The sequence below is a fragment of the Chaetura pelagica genome, unplaced genomic scaffold, assembly GCF_000747805.2.
Source record: "Chaetura pelagica isolate M959 unplaced genomic scaffold, ChaPel_1.0 scaffold401, whole genome shotgun sequence".
In the NCBI taxonomy this organism is placed as follows: domain Eukaryota; kingdom Metazoa; phylum Chordata; class Aves; order Apodiformes; family Apodidae; genus Chaetura; species Chaetura pelagica.
In genome coordinates this window covers 582431-608559 of record NW_009952259.1, presented here as the reverse complement: position 1 = coordinate 608559, position 26129 = coordinate 582431, and the positions used below count along the sequence as shown (strand labels likewise).

At 38.7% G+C, this 26129-nt stretch overlaps 2 protein-coding genes across 2 annotated transcripts; one reads left to right on the top strand and one right to left on the bottom strand.

The window, feature by feature from the left end:
• Positions 1 to 516: 516 nt before the first annotated feature.
• Positions 517 to 14612, top strand: ZDHHC13 (zinc finger, DHHC-type containing 13). Its single transcript, XM_010007422.1, has 16 exons — positions 517 to 623; positions 1016 to 1138; positions 1605 to 1682; positions 2343 to 2487; positions 3578 to 3642; positions 4216 to 4378; positions 5342 to 5467; positions 5750 to 5883; positions 6628 to 6728; positions 7724 to 7848; positions 8567 to 8629; positions 9014 to 9107; positions 10463 to 10546; positions 11902 to 12059; positions 13454 to 13551; positions 14477 to 14612. Exons 1-16 carry the CDS (start codon positions 517 to 519, stop codon positions 14610 to 14612), a joined length of 1800 nt encoding a protein of 599 aa, XP_010005724.1.
• Positions 14613 to 16027: 1415 nt separating this feature from the next.
• On the bottom strand, positions 16028 to 25384 carry CSRP3 (cysteine and glycine-rich protein 3 (cardiac LIM protein)). Its single transcript, XM_010007421.1, has 5 exons — positions 25270 to 25384; positions 20292 to 20460; positions 17840 to 17975; positions 17040 to 17133; positions 16028 to 16229 (listed from the first exon to the last, which is right to left on the bottom strand). Exons 1-5 carry the CDS (start codon positions 25379 to 25381, stop codon positions 16147 to 16149), a joined length of 594 nt encoding a protein of 197 aa, XP_010005723.1. The 5' UTR covers positions 25382 to 25384; the 3' UTR covers positions 16028 to 16146.
• Positions 25385 to 26129: the final 745 nt, after the last annotated feature.

Genomic DNA, 26129 nt, shown 5'->3' with positions numbered 1-26129 from the left:
GGCCTGGGGCGTCGGTGCCTCCGGAGGCCGCTGGGCCCTCCCCGCAGCCGGGTGGGACTGGACATGGAGGCCCCCCTGGTCCTGCCTGGCCTTGTTACCTTTGCTGGGACCTCCGCAGGTGGTTGTTTTCTAGGCCGGGTGGTTCTTCTCGTGTTTCTTTGCTGAAGGGAGACGGGTTGTGGCCGTTCCCAGCGCAGCGGCGGGGCTGGGGTGAAGGTCTTGTGCCGGGTGCTGGCTCTGAAGGTGTTTCCTGCCTCTGGGATTTAGCCTGATGGACCTTAAACATCCCCCTTAGAGCTTCCCGTGCCCCAGTGCCCGACGAAGGGATTAGTCTCTTGTCAAGTGGTTTTAACTGTGCTTTGAATTAACTTCTGGTTTCTAGTAACAGAGCTGAGCACACCCCGTGTGTCTGGTGAAGAGGGAGGTGTGGTTTGCAGTGGATAAATAGTGTTTGTTGATGGGCGTCTTGCTTGCCAACAGTGTAAAAACCATTGCCACGGCCTTCATCGACCTCATATGCACAACGGCCCCGGTGCCCACGCGGATAAGGATCTAGTGGTGCTGTCAGGACCCTACCCGGTTGTTGAGGACCCTGGCACCTGTGATATTGTCAAGGCTACACAGTGAGTAAATATCCTGTGTGTGCAGAGTGCTGGACTCGACGGGAGCGTCCTCAGACGTGAGCCAGGCTGGGTATCTTTATGAGGGGAAATCGTGCAGCTCCGTTGTCTCCCCTTTGTGAAAGAAAACAATCACTTAGAAGGTAGCATTGTAAATACTTCTATCATAAACAATGGTATCTCAGCCAGGTTTGTTAGGCAGCAAGTTCTACTTATGAAGGCTCAGCCCAGCTCTTTGCAAGACTTCCATTAAATGCAGTGTGGGGTTTGTTCAAGTAGGAGCTGCTGGGTGATGCTTGCTGAGGATTTCTTCAGTGTTTGGCTGTCTCTGAACTGGAGGGTCCTTGACAAATGAATGATAAGTGAATTAATATGGGTTTCTTTTCTCACTGCAGGTATGGGATAGTAGAGCGATGCAAAGAACTGGTAGAAGCAGGATTTGATGTCCGACAACCAGACAAAGAAAATGTGACTCTTCTCCACTGGGCAGCAATAAACAACAGACAGGAGCTGGTTAAGTAAGCTGGAGAGTCTTGGTGAAAGTTCTGCCACTGTTACTTGTAATCGCTTTGTTGTTGTTACACTGCAAAACGAAGGAATGTGTTGCTTGAGAAGAAACGCACAAAATTCAAATCTTAACCCGATTACCTTGGTGAAAATGTCACTGAAATGTAATGTTACTGCAGTTTCTTTACATGTAAAATCGTGTAGTATGTTAAATGATTCTATTTCTGTGGGTTTGGTTTGTTTAACAAAGATTAAAGCTTATTTTATTAGTGCCTTGCTTATTATTATATTTTTTCCTTGAACATTTTCTCAAAGCAGCATTTTTACTGCAAAACTGCTCTTGTGCATTTGCTCCTTTAGTGATTTATGTTGTTTTTCAGTATGAGCTGTTTACTACAAGAGCTATCTTATCCTTAGTATAATGTTTAAATATTTTATTGTGTCTGTTCTTAATCTTACTGAGTTCCTTTTACACAGGTATTATATTTCTAAAGGTGCAGTAGTGGATCAGCTCGGTGGAGATTTGAATTCAACTCCCCTTCACTGGGCCATTAGGTAATGCTGCTTGCAACTACTAATTGTAAATCTGTTAATAGTTACAGTAGTATTTTGTGTAGCACAGCAGTGGTCACCTTAAATCCAAATCTGTGGTATGTTGAATTTTTTTTTTTCCTTTATAAGGTAGAAGGAATTTCACAGCATGTCTATAATAATACTGAAATCTAGTCTCTGATTCCTGGCAACTTTGCAGACCACAAAGTTGTGTCATGTACCTGTGTTTTAGCCACTTGGACTCAGGTTCTGAACTTTCCCTAGGGATGAAACTGTTCAGACTTTGCCCCACCAGTTCTGCCTTACTGGGCAAAAAATAGTATTGGGGCACTGAAGTTAACTAACTTAGTCTTCTGCTAAACAAAGTTAGATACTTCTTTTGAGAAAGACTGCTCACAGGAAAAATCAGTGTAGAATTGTATTTGAGATTACCAGTCTTCCTTACACTGACTTACTGAGGTATATATTTAATATAATTTTCTGGTGCACACTTTTAATTTTAAAAAAAAGTAATTTCCTGATTAAAACCAGAAGAATCTAAAAGGAAATTTAAAAATGGGGGAGGAAGGCAGAGTATTAATGAGAAGCGTTAAGGCAAATGCTTCCATTAAGATTTCCAGCTTTTTTGTCATCTGTATGGTTTTATTTCATACGTTGTTACAGACAAGGACACCTGGCCATGGTGATGTTGTTGCTGAAATGTGGAGCAGATCCCAGTCTTATTGATGGGGAAGGATTCAGTAGCATTCATCTAGCAGTGCTGTTCCAACACATGCCCATTGTGGCTTACCTCTTATCAAAAGGCCAGGTATGCTGTTGATGTCCCAAGTATTGTTATCTGCTTGTGCCTGTGTGTAGGATACATTGCAGAATTACCTTGTGCTTTCTAGATGACAAGTAGGTGCTTAACAGCTCTTTCCCCATGCCATAAGTTCAGAGAAATTTATTTTTTAAAAATATACTTGTGTATCTTTTATACTCTCCCCTGTTCTTGTCATCCCTGCACAGTTTAGAGTGTTTAAGGGTTGTTAAGGCTGTTTAGATTTGTGGTGCTGTGTAAATAACAACTGGCTTTTAAACCTGGTAACAAAAAGCAGTATATGCTGGTTGATTACAAGTTTGTAAGTAAAAACCTGTGCAATTGTCCATCATCTGAAGCATGCAGAATAGATGATCAGACTGGGTCTGAATTGTTAATTAGAAATGTCTGTATTCAGTTTTTACATTTCATCAACTCTAGGTGATGTCTGCTTAGTTTACAGCTGAAGTAAGCAGAACTAGTGACAAGTGTAACAATTTGCTAATAAAAATAAGAGAATTCCTACATGATCTAGTCTGATGCTTTGAAAACCCGTGTATTAAGATTTAGACTGTTAATTTCTTCCTCATAAAGCTCTCTAGAGTAACTGACTTCTGGAATGTAGGTGTGGATGGTATATATCACAAACTTAAGGTAGCCAACCTATCATCTACTAAAAAATCCCAGTGATAAAACACTTCTTTTCACTAAACCTGCTTTAATGTAATGATGGGTGAAGGTGGGGAGGAGGGAGACGTTCACTGAGAAGGAAGGCAATTAGGTAACACGAGTTAGATGTTTGAACAATTATGTATGGAGGTATATAATCAATCCTCTTTAATGGATTGATTGTCTAAATTAAAAAAGGACAAAAAATTGGGTTGGCATGGTTCCCTTAAAAATATCCTTAGTGGAGGCAGCCTGTTCTGACTCAGAGAGGGGAAAGAAATTGTTTAAATGAGTGTTTGCTTCTAGCTGGTTTCATGTGATTTCTTTCCACTCCTTCATTGAAGCTAAACCTGTTGTATACCTCTGAATCTGCCCATCTCTTTGTTTCCTGAAATCATTGGTAATCACTTGCTTGTTACCTTTTTCTTAGAACATAGACACAACAGACCTCAATGGGCAAACACCTTTAATGTTGTCAGCACAAAAAGCTATTGGGTAAGTAATGAATCATTTAAAAAGAATCAATTTTACTGTACCCCAGAAGCAGTGAGAGAATTTTTTCATATGAAAACTTCCTGTTAAACTGACATCCCTTTTGATGTTACTTGTACTAAAATATGCAGTGCTTCAGAGATGAGGACTTATGAAGTTCCTGATTGGATATAGCAAAGAAAGCAAAAAGAGTTTCTAAAAGAAGTTCAGGTTTATGGCTGCACTGGTTGCAGTGTTGTGCTTTTCCAGAAATGAAGACAAATGGAGGTAGACACAGTATTTAGAATAAGAATAATGTGGACATGTAAATTTATACACAGTGTGGTAGAAGGTTATAATCTGTGTATATAGCTGATATTTGTTAAAATGGTGAAATAACATAGTCTGGAGAAAAAGAATTGAGGGCAGGTCCTGAATTATAAACTTGGATCTATCGTTGATGAGTGTTCTGAGACAAGACGTGGTGTATCTGCTGGTATTTCTCAGATGGGAACAGTGATTTTCAGAAGGTGTTAAAAATTTCATCTCCACTCTACATCCTATTCCATTTGTTAACTTTTACACTTTATTTTCTAGACCAGAACCCACAAGGTTTCTCTTAAAGTTTAACCCCTGTCTCAATGCTGTAGACAGTGTTCAAAAGAACACTGCCCTGCACTGGGCAATAGCCTCAGGAAACACTGGTGCAGTGGATCTGTTGCTGGAAGCTGGAGCTAGCCTGGACATAAAAAATGTCAAGGTACAATTTCTTTCATGAACCTTCACTCTGTGTGACATGAATGTGTGAAATGAATGTAAAGAGAAATCTGAGTCCTCTCCCCTTTGGGTATCCTTTGGAATAGGGGTTGAGTAAAAGCAGGTGTTCTTAGCCTTTCCCCAAAGGAGTTAGCAGCTTTTTGGTGGTGTTGCACAAAGAGAGGCTTTACAATATTCATTTAATGAACAGCCAAGCCTTTCAGTCACTAAGCATAACTGTGTCCTTTGCAGATCCTCCCTGGTTTCTTTTTCTTTTCTTTTTTTTTTCAGTTGGCTGTTCAAATCGTTGCCATAAAGAGTAATGACTCTGGCCAGACTTTAAAAAATAAATGTCTCAGTGTCCAGTGAGACTTGTTTTAAAAGATGTGTGTGTCATCTTGTGAAAACCAGTGTTCGGTTATACCTTTGTACATTCAAAAGGGCTAGTCATTTACTAAAGTCTTCAGCCTAATATTTGCAAAAACTGATAATATGTTGTAAGAATCAATGGTTTCAACATTATTATAACTAGATGGATAGGTATGTACCACGTAGGTATTCAGCATTTCTGTATGAAGCTGTGCAGATTTTTCCATCTGCCACTTCTTTCTATTTGTTTGTATGACTCTTAGGTTATTGCTGGTTTAAATAGTTAACGTAAGCAAGAAACCTTCCCTTTCAGTAAGCCTGTAACATTCTAGCAGACAGTTTAGTATTTCAGGTTATTGGAGGCAGCCCAGCAGATAACTCAGATGGATGCAATCTGGTTGCAAGTATCAGTTTACAGAAGTACAAAGCACTGAATTAAGCATGTGAAAGCTCTGAATTTAGCTTACTTTTGCTTTAAAAAAGAGGAAGTAACTGCCAAGAGATTTTTATTTTAGCTATAATTACTTCTTGCTTTAGTTGAAAAGGAAAGCATTTATGTGTGGAGTACATAAAGAAAGAAACATTTCTGTTATTAAAGGGAGAGACACCACGTGACCTTGCCTGTCAGAGTCAGAATGGCTTCATGCTTTACATGGTGAAAGAGGAAGAAAGGATAAGGAGCAGAAGAAATAGCAGGTTACTGAAGATAGTAGAGAAATATGAGGTAATTTCACAAGTAATAACTAATGGGAAAAAAAGCTGCAGCATTCTGTTTTGAAAAGAGTTAAGTTGCAAATTATTTTAACATCTTCTAAGGTTTCTGAAATTGGGTGCACAAGAGTAAAATTCTTTAAAAGCATGTGGCAGTGGTTTGGGTGGGGGTCTCATGTGGCCTTGTTCCCCTCCCCTGTGTCACTTTGTCTTACCTACCTTGAGTCTTTCAGCATTGGCTACTACATTATCTGAATACCGAATACTTTGTCATCATCAATAATAATTTTAATAGCTCTTCCTGCTGTTGGCATCTTCCTTGACGTTCATGTGGGCCATAGGATACATAATGAACTCAAGTTCTGATTCTTGGCTTTTGAAAGGAGGTCTGCTTCTCATCCTGCTCTTTGTGATGACTCTGTTTGTGAGGTTTGTGGTTTTTAATCTTTATATATTTGTCATAGATGCCATATCTAATGCAGTATTCTTTTCAGAGCCTAGTTTTACTTAACGTAGACAATACCTCCTGTGAAATGGTTGCAGAGTGTATGAGAGATTTAAATATATTTACTGTTTAGAAAGACCATAGAAATCAAATAGTTTCTTATCACCAAAATAACTGAAAAAAAACACTGAAGTGTTTAAGCAGTCTGTTAGCTAATTTTAATGATAGAGTGTCATTGAAGGTCTGCACCTGGTAGACACTGAGATATCTGTTCACAGTGCTCAGAAATGTGCTTTATCTCAACTTTTCTTTCTGTGTTTGTGACACAGAATGTGTTTTAATGAACTGTTCCCTCCCCCTCTGCTGCCCAGACCTCCCAGTGTTATCCTAAGCTGCTTGGCAGTTTCCTGCTTTCTTCAGCAGTTGCTGCCACGTTCCGTGTTCATTGAGATGGCAGTGCTGTCAGTGTGCAGAGATCAGCATTTCTGATGTATCATATTAGGCTGGAACAAAGCACTCTTCAGTGTTAATTATGCCTTGTTAACCCTCTACACATCTGGCTAAAAAATGCTTTTGAGTGACAATTCTTGTTTGCTTGAAGAGGGACTTGAATTATACTGTGCCTGTGAAGTTTTTAAAATAACAAACCAGATAATTTATACTCTATGGAGTTACGTTTTAAAAGCATTTTTTATAAATACTGTTTTTTTCCTTTAATATTCTTTCAGACAATTTATAGGGCACAAGAATCTAAGGTATCTTCCCACAGCATTTCTGCTAAGTTCAGTTTTTTGGATGTTTGTGACCTGGTTTTTCTGGTTCCTGCCTTATATCCTTTATATTCAAGAAATGCATTAGAACTCTCCTTACTGTTCCTAATAAATCCCAGTCTGGTCATGCAAATAGCAATGAGCAGTCCCAGATCATTCTACACGACTGTTCATGTCTGGTAAGTTGGTTTATTTGCATTGGGAAGAGGTGAAATAATTTTAAATTCAAGTTAAACATGAACTGAAGATCTGTACCTTCTTTTATCATTAGCAGGTGCTTGTGTACAGTTCTGAAGTATTTCTTAAATTACTGGAGTATCAATATTCATGAGAGATTAATTCTCTCCACATACAGTCATTAAAACAGTCAGTCGCTGGGTAAAAGCAAAGGGGCAAGAAAAAAAGAACTCAGATTAGACCAGGAATCTGTCATTTAATTGTCATGTTTTTTCTAATATACTTGTGAGTGAAGAAGGGTTCCTAGTACCTTCAGAAGTGTTTAGCAGTGTGTGCTTTACTTTTTTGAGTGACAAAGCTTGTTCAAGAATGACTGAGTTGCATTTTTCCATCGAAAGCTATTCAATTGTCTTAGCTGAAACAAGTGAGGACAAGACAGAAAGTAGTTTGAGTAAGAGCCTGTTTGATGACTTAGGGGTGTGTGCAGCGAACAAATCTCAGAGCTGCTGGAAGCTTGGTAACTATGGGTGTCTGATTGGTATAATTTAAATAAACCCAAAAAACTTCAGAAGGGGGAAAGGAAGTTGTGTTTATTTTATATCTGTTAAATATTCAAAGGCAAAAGGTCTGCAGTCTGATAATGAAGCTGAGAGGGAGCTGTATTTTAAGACATCAGTGCTCAAACTGCACAGAATGTTCAACTTCTCTGATCTGGTGGCCTCTGAAGGACAGAGGAGATCCTACTGTAGAAGTGAAAGTCTCTTCCTTTTTGTATGTTGCTTGTAAAATAACATAAATAATTTTGGAATATTTTCTCTGACAAATAACAGTGATATGAGCGTATATATAAGAATATATTCCTTAACCTGAGCATTACATGTAGCCAATACAATTATTGAAATCACTGTCATGATCAGCGTGATGGGTCTTCTTTACTATTTCTATAAAACTTGGAGAACTGATCCTGGGTATATCAGGACTTCAGAAGAAGAAAGAAAAGAGGTAGGTGAAACAAATGGAAGGGCTAACCTGGTGCAGCACAGAAGTGGTTGATTTGTTTGTCATTATGTGCAGCTTTGCTAATTTTGAAAGCAGTGAAACCCTTTTTTTTTAAGTTTTTTTCTTTGTCATTGAACAACATAGATCATAGATAATTTATTTTGGTTTTTGTGCTTAAGGGTCATGTAAATCACAGGCTGTTTCCTAGCTCTGCCTTAGAATGGCAAAAAAAAATAATTGCAAATCAATGAGTAGAGAATTCAATATTTGGTCTCCCTAGCCTGTGGATTAAGGAGAGCATTTTTTTAATCACCTCTTTGCTCTCCATGAGGTTCTATTTCTTCAGATTGCCAGGGAGAATAAACTGCAAGTAAATGAACTAGTAAACATTGTCTATCTAGTACTCATAGAGGAACAGTAAATAAGGCAGATCTCATCTCTCTGACTGACTATAGGAGAGGTACCTTTATCTCATTTTTAAGAACATTTAATTCACATTATTAATTTTGGCAACATAGAGATACTTTTCTGAATAATCCTGCATCACTGAAGTTGCATTAATCTGTTATGCTTCTCCTGGACCTTTTTAAATTCCCAGTGCTTATTCCTGTTGGTGCTTGGCAGCCAAAATGCTTATGAACTGCAAAAAGCCTAATGTGAAAATCTTCACACACCTTGAAAATGTGATCCAAATGCCAGCATGAACTTCTTTGTCTTTCAGAACATTGTGGCTCTTGCAGAAGCAGGTTGCTTGGACTTCAGAACATTCTGCACCTCGTGTCTTGTAAGTGAAGCTTTGGTATTTGTTTTCTAACCTTTTAGTTTTCTTTAGTCAATACTGCTGTAAAAACTTCTCTCATTTCTTATCATGCAGGTGTGATTTGCACAGTCTGGTCTATGTTACTTAGATTTCTTTTTTGTTTGTCTGTTTTATGGTGACAAAAGAGATCCTCTGAGATCCTTGGAGTGCAATATTAATAAAAAAGCATTGTTGTGGTGGTTGGTGGTGGTGGTTGGTGTTTCAATCACTTTTTTTTGTAGAATTAAATTATATAGTTCTCATCTATGTCCTGTGTTGTGGGGTCTGTTAGACAGTAGTTGGTGCTCTAAACTTTGAGCAGAATAGATGCTTTTGCTCTGACTATTGTTTTCCTTCATCCTCCCCTAGGTAAGGAAGCCTCTGAGATCCATGCACTGCCTTGCTTGTGATTCATGTGTGGCCAGGTATGACCAGCATTCTCTGTGGACTGGACGGTGTGTAGGTGAGAGTGTTTGTTTTATCAAATTTGAAAATACCACTTGTTTCAAAAGCTGCAGAAATAACGTTTGTCTCCTTCAAAAGCACAGCTGGTACAAGAATGCCCAGGTGATACTGAGGGGATTACTGTTAGGTGACAGGGAAATGAGTTAAATGGCAGAGAGAAAGGCCTCTACAAAGATAAAAGGGATGGAGCTGTTGCCCTAAAAGTAGAGACAGAAAGCCTGAAACTCCTTCTGTAGAGAGAGAGAGTGAGATATGACTGAGACTTTAAAAGGGAAAAAAAAAAGGAATTAAGATGATTGTCAAAGTGCATGCAGAACTGTTAAACTGTTACTTGTCAAGCACATCATAATAGAACTAAGGGAGGCTCAGTGAGAACAGCATTTGGATTTAAAATTGGTAAAGAAAATATGTCTTTACATAGCAGGCAGTGAAATTTTGGAGCTTGCTTCTGTAAGGGTTTCCAGATACAGACAGTACCAGAAGGTTCAGAAAGGCATTAGACAAACTTTTGGACAATGTGCCCAGAAGTAAATACTAAAAGAACGAGACAAGTAGGCACACTCTGACATTTTAATGCAGTAGCTGGGGATGAGGAGAAGGAACTGGAGAAAGCACCCAGACTGCTTTGTCCTCCTGAGCTCGTGTTTCCTGTTGTCCTTGTTAGAGCAGCATAATCCCCTAGGGCATTTTTATGTTCTGGTATTCTTTGAGAAACTCCCTCTTCCTTTCTGTCTCATTACTGTTGATGCTAGATAGAAAGGTTAGAGCTTTACATCAATAGAAATACATTTTTTAGCGTATTATTTTACAAATAATTTTTTTGTAATGTTAAGTACTTGGGAATGTTTTTACAGTGTTTGCTGTTTACCAGCTGGTGAGGTATCCTTCTGGTGGATTGTTTCAAAGCTTCAAGCAATGCTGATTGCAATTCAGAGAAAAAATAGTTGTATATCTTCATATAAGTTTATCTGACAGAAACCTGGGGGGGCTTATGGATATATTTGCAATTCTGAAGTGTACAAAGCTCATGCAATGAAATGGAATAGCTAGTATTTTTCAATCATATGAGACAGCTGTGTGCATAGGGAGAGCTGTGGTGGCATAACATTGTCCTTTAGCTGGAGAAGCTGAATCATGCTCTGAAGAAGAGACAAATCCTGGTTGACTTGATCAGAACTAATTCTACTCCATAAAGTGGAGTGGCTTATAGGAGAAAGTTGAGAAAAAAAAGCAGCCTTGTAAAACTCCTTTGAGGACAACAGAAGTAATAACTTGTTTTGATTCTTTTCCTTCCTGAGAATTTACAAGGGAATGCAAATAGTGCTTGGATTTCAAATGTCTGGTTTTTTACAGGCCTTGGGAACCATCGTTACTACCTATTATTCCTTTCTTTCCTGTCTATGACCAGTGGCTGGCTGCTTTATGGAACTGTTCTGTGTATGTATCCATTACTTTGTTTTAATTTAGCTTTCAAAGATGCACGAGTTTGGTCTTTATTTCATTTCCAGCAAGTGTAATTATATGTGTGCAAATTATGCTGTATTTTAGCAATGATGTTATCTTGTAGTTCTGTCTTTAAGTAAAAATGTATCATATATGAGTCTTTGGTCAAATATCTGATTACATTTGAGTTGAAACTAAGATACAACTCTAGTGGGGGGTCCATTGGAAAATAAAATATGAGAAAGCATTTTTATTAGAGGTAGAAAAGGGAAACCATGTGGGGGGAAGGTCAGGTTCTAGTCTGGATACCCCTTGCTGCAATAGAAAGCAAGTTTGTAAATACATTATTGCAAATGCTTTATTGATTTTGTTATTTGGAAATATCTATATTGGATGCTTGCCAAACTTTTTTTTTTTTAATGTAATGATGATTTGAAAAGAGGACTGTCTATCATTGATAAATCCAAACTGTTGCTTTTGAAATCTTAGAAATTTCTTGGAGGAAAGAGAAAAACCCTGATAATCAGGTCCTGAGGCTGAATTAACAAAGCACTAACCTTTCAAATGAAAAATAGAGGGAGTTCATTTTCTTTTCTATTACTTTGCATTATATTGAAATCAATCAGTCTTCAACATAGAGTGAAGTGAACAGGCTGTGGCAGTGTAGGACACAGGACACTCAGGTGAATATGAGTTGCTTTCCTGTGTTTCAGTGGTGGTCTTGTGTATACAAAAATATATTTTCTCCATTTCCTGTGTGTGAAGGAATGTGAGGGGAAAAACCTCTTTATTGTTCTACTGACATTGAGGCAAAAGAAAAGTTGCTTTGCTTTTAGTTTTTCTGGGTTTTTTATAGGGTAAATGCATATGGGGTAGGCTTTAAGTATCTGTCTCTTAAGAAATCTACAGAAGTTGAACATTCCAGTTTGCATCTAATAGTGCCAAAATTCCTGGCATTGTCACCATGGTGTCTTCTTTTGTTGATGAAGATGTTTAAGAGAAGTGATGAATTCTTGTCCTAAAATTACAAATAAGCACAGAGCAAAATTTGAGAAGTCTTGACAGTAAGAGAAGATGACTTATTTCATTGGCACTAGTTGACTTTAAAGAAGTACCTGCCCAGTGCCTTGAATGTTGCTGCTGTGGATTGTGAATGCAGAAGGATTATGCAGCCAGAACAGCAAGAAGTCACATATCTCTGTGGGTGCTTTTAAGTGGGAATGTGACATATCAAACATAATACTTCTAGGGCACGTTGCTATGTAATTTTCATTCTGTGCAATGATCTTTGTTCAGTTCTGAAGTGGCCTATATTAAAAACCTAATTAACTGATCTTGCCTCATGTTAGATTGGTCAAACAACTGTGCAACAAGTTATCACCAAGAAGGAGCATGGACATACTTGACACAGATAATATACTGCTCTCCCTGGGTCTTCTACATCTTCTCAGTAGCCAGTTTTCATGCTGTGTGGACCTCATTGTGGCTAACTGTTCAGCTCTATCAGGTAGTATTTTGCTTCAGTTTATGCTCTTCTCTTAAGGAGTCATTGTATTAAAACATTTCCCTGAATTATTTGCTCCCACAAAAACTTTGTCTGCTTTCTTTGGCTAATCAATGTCATATCTAGGTGCTTTTCTTAAATCTCAGGGCAGTACTTTAAGTTTCAGGGGTCCTTGTAGGATCATGATCTGCAAATCATTCTTATAACAGAGTTCTGGATTTCCTACTCATAAAAAAATTCTAAAGATGGATTTAGAGGCAAGAAATTTAGTTGATTAATATAAATGATATTACTACCCCAAAAATGGTACAAAAACTGTAACACAACTAGCCCTAAGTTGAAAATTATCTTGCAGAGCTCACCAGTGCATCATTAGACAGTATTAAATCCCACTGCTACAATAAAAATGCATGGCCTGAATTTTGTCCTGATGAGGACTGTCCAATTTTTGCTTTATGGTTTTTCTCAGAGCATTTGGCTCTGCAAACAAGATTAAGAAGAGCTGTCTTAAAACATCTAAGAAACAGCTTGTTTAGCAGCTTTTAGAAAGACATGTCACTTGAATATGTTAAGCATACTGAGCTAAAGATTTGGTTTACATCTTGATGTTTGGTGTTTTTTTAAATAAATAAAAATTCCACAATTTTAAATGTGTGCTGCTAGATTTCTGTAATGTCCAAGACACTGAGATATCATCCTGGGTAAGAAAAGGGGTCTAGGTAGGATATTTACAGTTAACTACTGTGTTTCATACACAGTCATTGTGAATGTACTGCTTTAGGACATGGAGCATGTCACCCAGCAAAGCAACCTTGCAGCTGGTTATAAGGGCTTAAAAGATTGATGTTGACTTTTCAAAAAATAAAGGAAAAAGTGATATAGATCAGTAAAAATACAGAAAAAACCCCCATACATCTCAGAGTGAAACTTGATGAAAGAAAACACCAGATCGAGAGGATGAGAAAGTTATTGTTGAATCTTTGACATCTACTTCATCTTCTTTGCTGAGCTGCATTGTCTTATTTGGGGTAGACAAAATCTGAGGAGACAGGTGCTTGACTGCCATAGATCTTAAACTTGGACAGACAGCTGTGCAGGTACAGTTCTACAGTCATTCCAATTAACCTTGCCTTCTCTGTGGGAGCCTGGTGTTACAGTTTGCTGTGTTTTGTTTTAGTCTGGGTGTCATTAATTATGGCAGTATTATTTGTTAAATATGGCCAATTTCTTCCCTCCCTTCTCAATAGTTTCGGTGTCATTAATTATGGCAGTATTATTTGTTAGATCTGGCCAATTTCTTCCTTCCCTCCCTTCTCAATAGCTTATTTTGGTATCACCAGAATTTTAATTTGTAATGTTGATGTTTTAACCATTACTTATGTTTTCCTTGCTGGAAGATTGCATTCTTGGGATTGACCTGGCATGAGAGAATGAACATCCTGATGCAGAATAAATCTTCTAAGCATCCTGTTTCACTCAGGAGAACTCCATATAAGTGAGTATTAATTAATGGTGTGTTTTAAGCACGTATCTTTTCATTACTATATGCTTCACTACTTCATAAATGCAAAAAAAGTTGATTGGTGGACATGCTAGACATGCCTGTTAGGAGCTGTGCTAAGAGGAAATGAACCTCATTTTCCTTACTGAGAACTTCCTTTGCCATAGGAAATAAAGCTAATAAGCCTGTGACCATAAGAGCTAGTGGAATTCCTTCCACATATCTGTGTGTATAGGGAAAAGATGTGCCAAAATCAGTCCACAGCTTCAGCAAATGCTATTTTGGGGTTGAGGGATGTTGTCCTTTAATTTGTTGATCAGTCTCTGTTCTGTAGGTTCAGAAAGAGAATTAAGGGAAGAACTGGCCCCTTTCTGGCTTCTCTTTCAACATTTAGCTCACTTGAGAAATTAGTACCAGGATTTCCCTGTTAGTACCAGAGATCCATGTTTCCTCAGTGTGTTAACAGATGAGATCTTACCAAGTACTAAGCTGAAGGTATTTGAGTTGAACTTAATCTGCTGTCACTGTTAAATATAACACAGGCTGTAAAAGTTCAGCAAAGGAATAATGGTCATAGGAGAACTTTGCTTGTATTTCTTCTCTCAGATCTGTCTTTATTGACATGGCTATTGATACAGCTTTGTATCTTAAGTACTGTCTTGTGGTGTGTTTTTTGGGTTACTGTAATTTGTTAAATATAACACAGGTTGTAAAAGTTCAGCAAAGGAATAATGCTCATAGGAGAACTTTGCTTGTATTTCTTCTCTCAGATCTGTCTTTATTGACATGGCTATTGATATAGCTTTCTATCTTAAGTACTGTCTTGTGGTGTATGTGTTTTTTGCGTTCCTGTAATCTTGCCTGAACTCTGTATTCTTATTTTGCTAGGTTTATTAATGGGTATTCCTCTCTTTTTCAGTCTTGGATGCTTCCAGAATCTTGCAGACTTTTTTCAGTGCAGTTGCTTTGGTATGGTCAAACCCAATGTAGTTGACTGGACCAGGCAATACAACCTTTTTCATCTGGCAAAGGAGAAAAATGTTCATTCTGTATGAAGCTTTGATTTCTAAAGCTGTTGACTTTGAAAGTTAAATAAAAGTGGATATTTTGTTAATTTTTACAAATTCTTCTGAAGTTGCATGTTGGTTTTTTTTAATTACTGTTTCAAATATTAAACCTATCTTGCCATAAGTACAGCAGGTTTATATATGGAACAATCACTGTATGTATATATTGTTGGGGCTGAAACTGCAAATCTATGTGATGAGATTAAGAATATATTTTTAAAGGTAATTTTCTAGGGCAGAATTTCAAAGCCATGTTGGTACACTCTGCTTTATTTTGCAGATAATAAAATTACATTTGAAAATTAAGTGTAATGTTCATATTTTAAAATTTCATGTTACAATTGCCTTGTAATTTTATTACTTCTGTTATGAAAACTGCTATGAAGTCTTTGTATTTGGAAGGTTTACATGTAATCAAACAGTTTTCATGCTTCCAAGTGTATTTTTACAGACTCTGAGGGGAGTTTTATGACCAGTGAGATACTTAAGAACAGGTAAGCACAAAATCATAAGGAAAGGCTTGACTCTGCCTTATATTTTACATGTTTTGCCTACCCTGTTACTTTATGAAAATGGGTAAGTTGATGAGGGAGAATAGCAATGTATATAAAAAGAGGGAATTATTTCCCAACTGTAAAACGTGTTTCCAGGAAATGGCTACAAGATTGGTCTGTGCTGGCCAACTGGGCAGTGTAGTTTTGAATGTAAGTCAAAGTAGATAATGATCAAAACCAGCAGAGAAACAGATCAGGATCAGAAAATTCAAGTTGAATACCTTCTAAAACGAACAACATGAGAGTAAAGTAGTTTAATGCAACAGATTTTTTGTAATTAAGAAATGGGGGTTTTCATACGTGTCAGGGAAATGCATTTATCTGTGATGTTGTAGAACATGAAGCACGAACAAATCCAAGTGAAAGTAATGTGAAGCAATATCAGTACTTTATTGTAGCTTGAAGACATACAATTACAAAACTTATAACACTGTCTCCTAATAAAATGTTTTTCCTTCAGAAGTTTCTCCCCTTGAGAGAGAATTTCAAACCCTTTTTAATTCTCTCAAAGTGAATAACATCTACTCTGTTGTCACACAAGATGCCACTGGGAGATTTTAGGGATACAGGCAGTACGACATCCTGAGCAAAGGGAAGTACAGCCTGGATTGGAACACCCTGACCCTCGTGCTCCAGAAGGTGTCCCTGACTTAACAGGACAGAATGCTGAGTCTTCACAAGTCCAGTCTAAACTATGGTAAATACTAGTTTAAGAAGCAGTAACGTTCCATGAGGGTTTTTTGTCTTTACTTACTGTAAAGCAAATACAAATCTAGTTTTATCACTGTGCCTTTTTAAGCGATTCTAAGAATATCTTAAGATAAAAGCTCACAAGTTTTTCCTGCAAGGTGGAAAATACTAAACAAATGTCCTAAGGTTGTAGCAATACTGTGATGTTTGGTGCTTTACTTGACAATTGTCACTTGGTGGCATCACCAGCAGTTTGAGTCTGTTGCATCCATTTCTTCTCATTCACACTCTTCTTTCTTTTCTGCTTGAGTGAGGCCACCAAACCCAATTCCTTTGGGGCCAAAATTTTTTGCATAGCAAACTGGAAAAGAAGGAGAGAGGTAAGTGGAATTCTGAATGTTTTTATACAGAGGTCAGTGCTTTTCTCCAGATACACTCATTTGATCACTTACAGTTGTCAGACTGCACCCAAAGTAACAGAACTGAAATATTCTTCAGGATTCTCTATAAACTTTAGCCCAGGATTTAAAACCTTTGCATATTTTGCCCCTTATGCTATTACTGAAAGTCCAGTGAAGCTGGTGAATTTTCTTGATCTGAGAAGAACATCTAGATGTATAATTTAGCATGAATGTGTTATTTTCTGTGTATCTTCCAATATAGTGGAAGTATCTTTTAACTCTGACTGGGAAGAAGTCCAGTAGGATCATGACTGTAAATATATGACCTTTGAAGATCTGTATCTTAGTGGGGTTTTTTTGAGTGAAGGAGATTATGCAGATACATGAATCTGCCCAACAGATATGGCCAGTGTTCCTGTTAGAAGGTCAGAGGACAGACCTGAGGGGGTATCATAGACTTATCATAGACTCATAGAATGATTAAGGTTGGAAGGGACCTTAAAGATAGTCAGGTTCCAACCTCCCTGCTATGAGCAGGGACACCTCTCAGTAGACCAGGTTGAGAAAAATGACAAGTTTAAAATGTAATTGCTAGTAGCAGAAGATGCAACTGCAATGTTACCAGAGGTCTTTGCTTTCAGAAAGCTGTTAAAAGAAGATAAAATGAATTTTCACGAAGCTGTTAAGCATGCAACAAGGTAAGTGAGGATGCCAATATGAGGTCTAAAAAGACAACTTTCAGATTGACTCAGGTTCATTGCAGTTCTTACCTTTACAGTAGAGCTCTCCATCTTTGTCTGTAACATTTGTGGATTCTAAGCTCTTTCCACAAATAGCACAGCGGAAGCAGGTCTTGTGCCAAGGCTGAGGAAATTCAGAGGATTCATTGTATATTATAGAAAGTGCATGGCTAGCAGATACAAGAAACAAAGAACTATTGCTATTTTTACAGGGTGAAAAGGTAAAAATTGGGGTTTTTTTGCCTCATGGCTTCAATTTTTAATCATTCTTGATTAGTCTTTTTTCAATTATTATATTAGTCTGTATCAATATTTTCCCTAGTGACTTTGTTGTTAATGGATGTCTAGTAAAAAGCAGGGAGCTATAGATACTGCTCTTGTTTTGGCCACTCCTTTGATGTGCAGAGATAATATTCCAGTGAGAGTTCCTGGAGCAGAGAGCTAGCATGTCATATGAGGCAGACCTTCCTTTTTGTAGTCACAGGATCTCTTTAATGTATCTGCAGTTGCCACTGCAAACAAATGTTTAAATTATAAATAAGCCCAGAGATGGCAGTAAAATGACAGTGGTAGAGGAAGCAGCCTGTACAGTAGCCACGAGTTGTTCTTCAGACATCAACAAGATGCAAAAAAATTAAAGGTGGCTTACAAAAAACACATGGTTTTAAACTTAGAAGGACATTGGACTCTGCAGCAATTTGCTAATTTATCCTCGAATTTTCTTTGTAGAGACCATATGTAAAAATTTAAAAGATCAAGGACATGGTAGCAATACTTTGATCACCATTACAAGAGTGTGCTTTGTTTCTAGTGCTGCAGTAACTACTTACTTTTCCTCCTCCCATGATCTTCTCTGCAGCATACACAGATTTGCCACAGCGGGGACATTTGTCGACATCTACCATCATTTTGGCAAACTTGGAAGGATTAGTTGTTGTAGAAGCCCGAGCAGACTTTGGTGAGCCCCTAAAACAGAAGTTTTCAGTGTTTTAAAAAGGCTGCTTAAAATGTTACCTTCATCCTAGAAATATTATTTCACTGTTTTTTGATAAGGGATGAAGAATAAGAAATTACTGGTCTTAGATATGCTAAAAGGGGGGTGGGGGAAGAGAAAATTCAAGTCTTCTGTTGAATTCTGTGTTGTGTGATTGAAAAGCTGATACTATAACTGCTAATATTAACCTGTTCTGGGCTGAGTGCATAGAGCTGACAGCAGCCACATGCAGAAAACATTATATTCAACTAAAAGTGGAAGTAAAAAAGGATTTTGTTTTATCCAGACGCAAGAGGGAAGATACCAGCCAAAGACCTCACTATTCTTTGTAACTGGCTGTCTGCTGGTAGCCAGTAGTGAGTGGAAAAACCTTTAGATTTTGCATGCAGTTTCATTAGTCACTGTAACATTTGGACAGGCCACTGGAGTTCTGTCCTGGGGTCAAAAGCACATCAGAAAAGTAGCCTTGCTTTGTATTTCTGAACTTTTTGCTTTTTTATGTCTTTGTGCCAGCTGAAAGCCTTTCACAAAATGAGTTCTGAGTTATGGGATTGTGGGCCTGCAACAGGTCATTAAATCTGCAGGATGTGGCAGTTTTTGATACAGAACTCTGCCCATAATGGATTCATATCTTATGAGGAGCTACAGTTAAATACATGATTTAAGCATTTATTTCCTGCACAGCATATTGTTTAATTGGTTTCCTTACAGCAAAACCAGAAGAAAGCAATTTTTTTTTTATTTGGAAATATGGAGCTTTGAGAATTGTAGAAAAATACTGTAAAAATGAACTGTCAGAGATAATTATGTGCAGCTGAGGCTTTTGGAAGGTGGTTTCTCATTAGAATTCCTTTGTTCAAACATGTTCTCGGTGTGTTTGTGAGTGTTCCTAGAGCCACAGGGAGGATTTAGAAATGTTATTTCCCCCGTTGAGAGTTAACAGTGTGTGGCAGTGTGATTTTTTTTTTTTTCTCTCACAGTAAAACTTCACACTGTATTTTAGCCTCTGATAGGAAAAAAATTAAATGTTCATTTTCTGTGGTGAATGTGACTTAACCACTGTGCTACTGATAGAAAATTGAATATTTACATCTGTGGTGGCACATAAAGGCTGCTTCTGGAGAATAATTCCCCCTTAAGGAGGAGCTAGTTCATAAAGAAGGCTTAAAGAGGCTGAACATCACTAAAAATGGGTGAATTACTCTGTCCACTAAAGGAAAGGTTCTAGGAGAGTTTGTTCTGCTACTTACACTGGATGTTGTTATGGAAACAGAATAAAATATCTAAGATACCCAGCGAAGTGACAAGCAGCACCAGGAGAAAGTGCTGTCAGTGGGGTTTAACTCACTGTTGCAGATTCAAGCCCAGATGGTCACCAGTATCCGTGCTGAGACATCCTGCCCCCTGCCCAAAGCCAATTCCCTTGGGACCATATTTCCTCCCATAGCAGGTTTTGCAGTAGATTTCAGATTCGTGAGCTGCTACTGTGGTGCTGTCCAGACCTTTTCTGCAAGCCACTGAGAACAGGAAAAGAGAGGCATGGAGAAACATCTGTGCTTGCCAATATTCAATGTATGTGGTTCAGGAGAATTGCAATTAGTTTTAAATTTGTTTAAAAATATAGGAATAGCAAAAAAAAAAAAAAAAAAAAAAAAAAGAAATAAAAATTTAAACCTAAATAAAATAGGAATGAAATAAATATAAATCAAATATAAGTCAAATATAGAAAATATATAAATATAGCTAAAAATATAGGAACTACTGTTCCTGTTGCACAAGTAGGTGTGCATGCATTGAACTTGCTTTTTTCTCTGGAGTTACACTCTAACGCTAGAAAAATCACAGGCTTGTCAAGACAGTTTGTCTGGATATGTGAAGCTTAAGATGAATTACAGATCATCATCTCACACTCCCAAATATTAAAAAAAAAAAGGAGGCTGCTGGGCTGTTGACTCTACCATGCACCTGCACCTTCCAAAATAGGAATGTGACTTAACCACTGTGCTACTGATAGAAAATTGAATATTTACATCTGTGGTGGCACATAAAGGCTGCTTCTGGAGAATAATTCCCCCTTAAGGAGGAGCTAGTTCATAAAGAAGGCTTAAAGAGGCTGAACATCACTAAAAATGGGTGAATTACTCTGTCCACTAAAGGAAAGGTTCTAGGAGAGTTTGTTCTGCTACTTACACTGGATGTTGTTATGGAAACAGAATAAAATATCTAAGATACCCAGCGAAGTGACAAGCAGCACCAGGAGAAAGTGCTGTCAGTGGGGTTTAACTCACTGTTGCAGATTCAAGCCCAGATGGTCACCAGTATCCGTGCTGAGACATCCTGCCCCCTGCCCAAAGCCAATTCCCTTGGGACCATATTTCCTCCCATAGCAGGTTTTGCAGTAGATTTCAGATTCGTGAGCTGCTACTGTGGTGCTGTCCAGACCTTTTCTGCAAGCCACTGAGAACAGGAAAAGAGAGGCATGGAGAAACATCTGTGCTTGCCAATATTCAATGTATGTGGTTCAGGAGAATTGCAATTAGTTTTAAATTTGTTTAAAAATATAGGAATAGCAAAAAAAAAAAAAAAAAAAAAGAAATAAAAATTTAAACCTAAATAAAATAGGAATGAAATAAATATAAATCAAATATAAGTCAAATATAGAAAATATATAAATATAGCTAAAAATATAGGAACTACTGTTCCTGTTGCACAAGTAGGTGTGCATGCATTGAACTTGCTTTTCTCTCTGGAGTTACACTCTAACGCTAGAAAAATCACAGGCTTGTCAAGACAGTTTGTCTGGATATGTGAAGCTTAAGATGAATTACAGATCATCATCTCACACTCCCAAATATTAAAAAAAAAAAAGGAGGCTGCTGGGCTGTTGACTCTACCATGCACCTGCACCTTCCAAAATAGTCACCCTGAGTCTGTGCTGGCTTCCTCATCTCAGCCCATGCTATTTTCATGTGGCATTTTCCTAAAAGGGGCTGTGAAGTATGTGCCGTGTCCAGACAGAGTCAAGCAGGACTTGGTTCTTTTATTTCTTGGAGCTGTGGTGCCAGGTGAAGCAATGATCCCAAATAACTGGCAGTCTCAGCTCTGTTAGGCTTCTTCCAGAATGTCAAAAGTATGACTAGAGCTGCTCCAAAAGCAGAGATCTCTTCCTAAATGTGTTCATTTAGAGAAACACTGCTTGGCTCAGCTCACCAGGAAAGGACTGGGAGACTTTTGGACAGGCAGAGCCACAGGAATGCTTGACATGAATATAAAATACAAGTTCTATCCTGTACAGCACCACTTTAGCCCTACCCTCTACTTGGAAGGACCAAAAGGCAACGGGTGCTAACAGCTGCTTCCTTAGGGATCTCAGTAAGCAAGTATCCCTGTTTTTGGAAACACAAGCCACCCCTAGCGTTCAGGAGTCTCACACAGGGTTAATTCTCATTGAGTGGCTGTAGAAGACAGATCACTCTTTTCCCAGTTCTTTGCTCATCTGAAACCTGGTCAGCATCTAGAGACTGAATTCTGTTACTGGTCCCATGGATCTCCGTGCTGCTTATGCATGGAAACAGGACAATAATGAATGGGGGAGCTGCACTCATCTCCTCAGTGACTATGTGTGCTGCATTGCTTGGGAACTCAGCATGAGACAGCCCCCACCCCAACAAGAGAGGGTTTCAGGTCAGAGAGCCTGTTAGAAAATCAGGGGTTTGTAGTATGCTTAAAACCTAAGATTTCAACGCTTCTTGCAAATTGTTCAGTGTCAATGGGAGTTGCCAGGGGAAACAAAAAGTAGGGGAAACTTTCTGCTCCTTCCCTTAAACAAGTGCATACTGCCCAGAGGGGATTCCAGCTGTGCATGGGCTGTTGGTAGCCTGGAAAATAAAGTTGCTTAGCTTATGGAAGCAACAGAAACCTGGGAAAGTATTGGAAGTGGTTGGAAGTTCAAGCTCAAGGTGAGCTGAGCCTTTGATTAGTCCTTTTTCCCCCCATATTTATCTTCACTGTCCTGCTGTGAGTGTGAATCCACATCAGAATTTAAGCTGATCCTGGAACCTCTGCAGCTGTAATCCTGTCACTGTACTGCATAGAGGGGAAAATATTTTGCAAGGACCTTTAAAGTTAATAGAAATAAAACCAGGGGATTCTGTCAGTGTGTGAACCCGATCCCCTTGTGCTACAGTCTCCTCTGCTTTGAGATTATAATTTCGTTTGCTAAGGGAGCTAAGGGATGATGGAAACTCTAGCAGTAGATAAAGTGTGTCTATTTCTGGCACCTTAGGGATAGAGTATCAATTCACCACAACAGATGGAGCAAAAGCCCTTGAAGTGCTACTGTTGAAATAACTCTGAGACCTGTCATCTGCCAACAGCTTCTGTTCACCAGCCGGCACAGAGAAGTTCCAGGTTGGTGGTGTGAGATCCTGCCAAGTGTCCATCACAGCTGCAGCTTAAGGAAAAGCTGACAGGGAAACAAGGTGGGTAAACAGCAATCTGTTTGGGATGGAGGGTTTGATCTCCTCGAAGAAGTTTCTCTCATAACATTTGTAGGGGAAAAACTACAGAGTGGGGAAGAATGTGATTTTTAGTTTAGCTTGTCTGCTTCTCACTGTGTTAACAGGTTCATTCATATTGTTTGTAATTTTGCCTAAATTGAACTATTTTGGATGAAAAATACTGGTGTGGTTTGTGTGTCTGGTCAAATAGAATTTAAAATATAAAGTACGTATTAAATATATTGAATATAAAAAGGCGAGAGCTCAGCCAAATAGGTGAACTGTTTCTGTGCCTGAGGTTGGGTCAGGAAGGCTTGTTTTCCTTCTGTGGAGAAATGAAATCCTGTATTGAGTTCATTGAAAAGCCCATGAACATGGTACATGATGCTGAGTCATCCAGAGCTCCTGATAAGTGTGTGAATCATGGGAGAAGTAAAGCCAATTAATATGCCTCTCATATGCCAGCTGAGCTTAGATGTGCCTTTAATTTTTGACCTTACACATAGTTCTGCTGGAAATACTTCTTTTTAGCATCTAACCTATTAATAATTCACTTCAGACTTATAACTTAAAGGCTGAGAGAGCTGGGATTCTTTAGCCTGGAGAAGAGAAGGCCAAAGGGAGACCTCATCAGTGCCTAGAAGTATCTCAAGGGTGGGTGCAAGGGGGATGGAGCCAGACTCTTTTCAGTGGTTCCCAGTGACAGGACAAGGGGCAATGGGCACAAGCTGTGACATGGGAAGTTCCACTGAAATATTAAAAAAAAAAAATCTACTATAAGGGTGACAGAGCCCTGGGACAGGCTGCCCAGGGAGGTTGTGGAGTCCCCTTCTCTGGACACTTTCAGAACACGCCTGGACACGTTCCTGTGTGATGTGCTCTGGGTGATCCTGCTTTAGTGGGGGAGTTGGACTAGATGATCTCTAGAGATCCCTTCCAGCTCTGACAATTCCATGTTTCCCTGACTACAAGAAGCAAATAAAAAAACAAACTGACAAAAAAAACCCCACAGAAAACCCAAAGCCCCAGCCAGCTAGCCAAAGCCAAACAAAAAAAATCAGAACACAGCAAACTAAACAAACAGTTGGCAGAGCTGATGTTGTTTATCATGAATGACTAAAAAAAAAATAAATACAAATATCAGTTATACTAAGAATTAAGCTTAGAATTGTTCTAGTATTAAGTGGGAGAGAAATATTATTAGCTATGCCCTGTTTATTTTTATTAGACACTAGAGAGTCTACTGATTTGTCTTCTGCCAAATCATTTTCTAGCATTTGATAAAGCACAAGTGTCTAAAGGCTTTCTCATAATTAGCACCTTCATGGCCTCCTCCCTGAGCATTCTCTGATACCTGGCATTAATTGTTATAGGCAGCACACAGAGTCAATAAGAAGTCTCTGGTTTTCACAAAGCTGAGATTTTTACCATTCTGTAATAACTGGCTGGGGTGTATTAGCTGAAAACTTTTAGAGGGAATTCTTTCTTGCTCAGTCTTTTAGACATCAGTTGCAGGGCACTTGGAGAACAGCAAAGACTCCAGTGTGTCCCTTGGACTGATTCTGCATGGTGCTCTACCCTGTCATCTAACCATGGAGTATCATTCTCATGCCTCCAGATGAGAATTCTCTCTCCATCCACAAAAGGAGGGTGAAAAATTGGATTCAATAGCTTCTAAGCTGTCTTGCTGGAATTCATACTGCAAAAATGCTACATCTCAGGCTTTGTCTGAAAAAAAACCCCTATTTCGCTATCTTTGGTTCTTGTCAAATTGTTTAGTCTCTCCACAAATGGCAGAAAGAGCTGAACTGTTACCTTCTCACTAATTTTTTCAAGTGCTGGCTCATCTGCAGAGAAAGCAAAATTCCTAGAAGCCATCTGCCAGACTTTACAGAGGTGTGGGGAGTGAAAGAGTAAGTGAAATGAGATAAGGGGAATGAGGAGACTGAGATACTTGTAAGGGTGTTGGTGGGAGATGTTTTTATGATGCTGGGGTTAATGTTTTTAAGCTTTATTGTGTGAAATGAATTAATGTTAGGACTCACTGTAAAACTAACCATCTCCTGTAATATCCTAGTAAGACATACTTCAGTCTTAGACTTTTTAACATGAAAGAAGCCTGTAATATACTATGCTATGTGACAGAAGGTAGGGATTCTTGGGATGAACCATTGTCCCTAACAATAGTCACCCAGTGCATGTTTGGAAAAAGAAAAGCCCAGAGCCTGAGAGGCAGGGGTAAAGGGCTAGAAAACTGGGCTTGGTTATTAAAAGCTGCTGTGGAGTGGCCAACTGGCATTTCAGGAAGGTGGCTGCTGCCTTATCTGGTCATTTTCCATCCTTCTGTTACTAAAAGGATGGAAAACAAGTTTTATCTGTAGGTTTCTAGAGGGTGCCAGACCAGAATCAGTCTCACTGGGCTGTACTTCAGGTGGGATGATTAACATGTAACTGCCCTTCACCTCCAGCTTTCCCAAAAGAAAGATGCACAGGCTTTACAAAACTTCAGTTTGATGCTGGTTGCTTCTACCATCCTCGGTACATGTTTAAAGGTGTTTAAAAAATATGATTAAAGGTGTTTAAACAAGATGTTTGAAAGTGTTTAAATGCTGTAAGTGCCCTGTGAGCAAACATGTTGAACTGGGGAGGCTAAGAAGCTTCTTTATTGCATGCAAAGTAATACAAAAGTAAATTTACTAGCTTTACTGGAAGATTAATACAGAGCTATGGGAATGCTGTGAAGTGAAACCAGTGTAGCTCAGCTTACTGCAGAGGAAGCATGTCTTGTGAAAACTCCTTCCATTGCACTGGATCTCCTCAGCGTGGTACACGGTCTTATCACAGGCACCACATTTGGCTCCACCTCCCCAGTTTGGCATCCTTGTTTCTCAGAAGAAGCCTACAAAATCAAATCACATAAGTGCAACAGCAAGAGTGAATTATTTTAAACATTACAGCTTGATTGTTTGTTTTTTTGTTGTTTTGTTTTGGTTTTTTAATTATTTTTTCCCTTCTCCAGTCAACTGCTATTGCAGGGTGGCTCCAAGCCAATATCTGCAAGTGTGAATTACACCACAGTGCTTGTAGATTATCTGGTAGCAGAGAGAGGAGATAGTAGCTGAGAGTCCACCGAACTTCAATATGCTGGCCCTAGAGAGGAGGGGAGACCTGGAGAGATCTTCCTTGATATTGGAAACTGTGGCTGGTGTCATAGGTTTTTGAGGCACATTGGAAGCCAGGATATACTGCAAGGATATGTCCTGTCCGTGGGTGCTCAGTCAGTAAAAAGGTGCCAGGATCACTCAAATCTCTTCTGGAGAAGTGGATCTAGGATATTTTTTCCAGAAAATAGTAATTTTCTTTCAATCCTGCCCTCCCCTGTATCCTAGCATGGTCTTTTCCTCTCACTTTTTACTTTGTTGATCTGACTTGGCAAGGCAAATTTTAATGGAAGCTGGGAAACACTTTGGAACTCTGCTGAAGTTTGAGCAAACATATGGGCAGTATCTGGCATTAAATTTTCTACAGAGCAATATTCTACATAAACCCTGTTGAGAGACAGGGTATAGTACTATTTATACCTCTCCAGAGCAAGGACCAGTTCATCCAGTGCCACCTGAGCTTCAC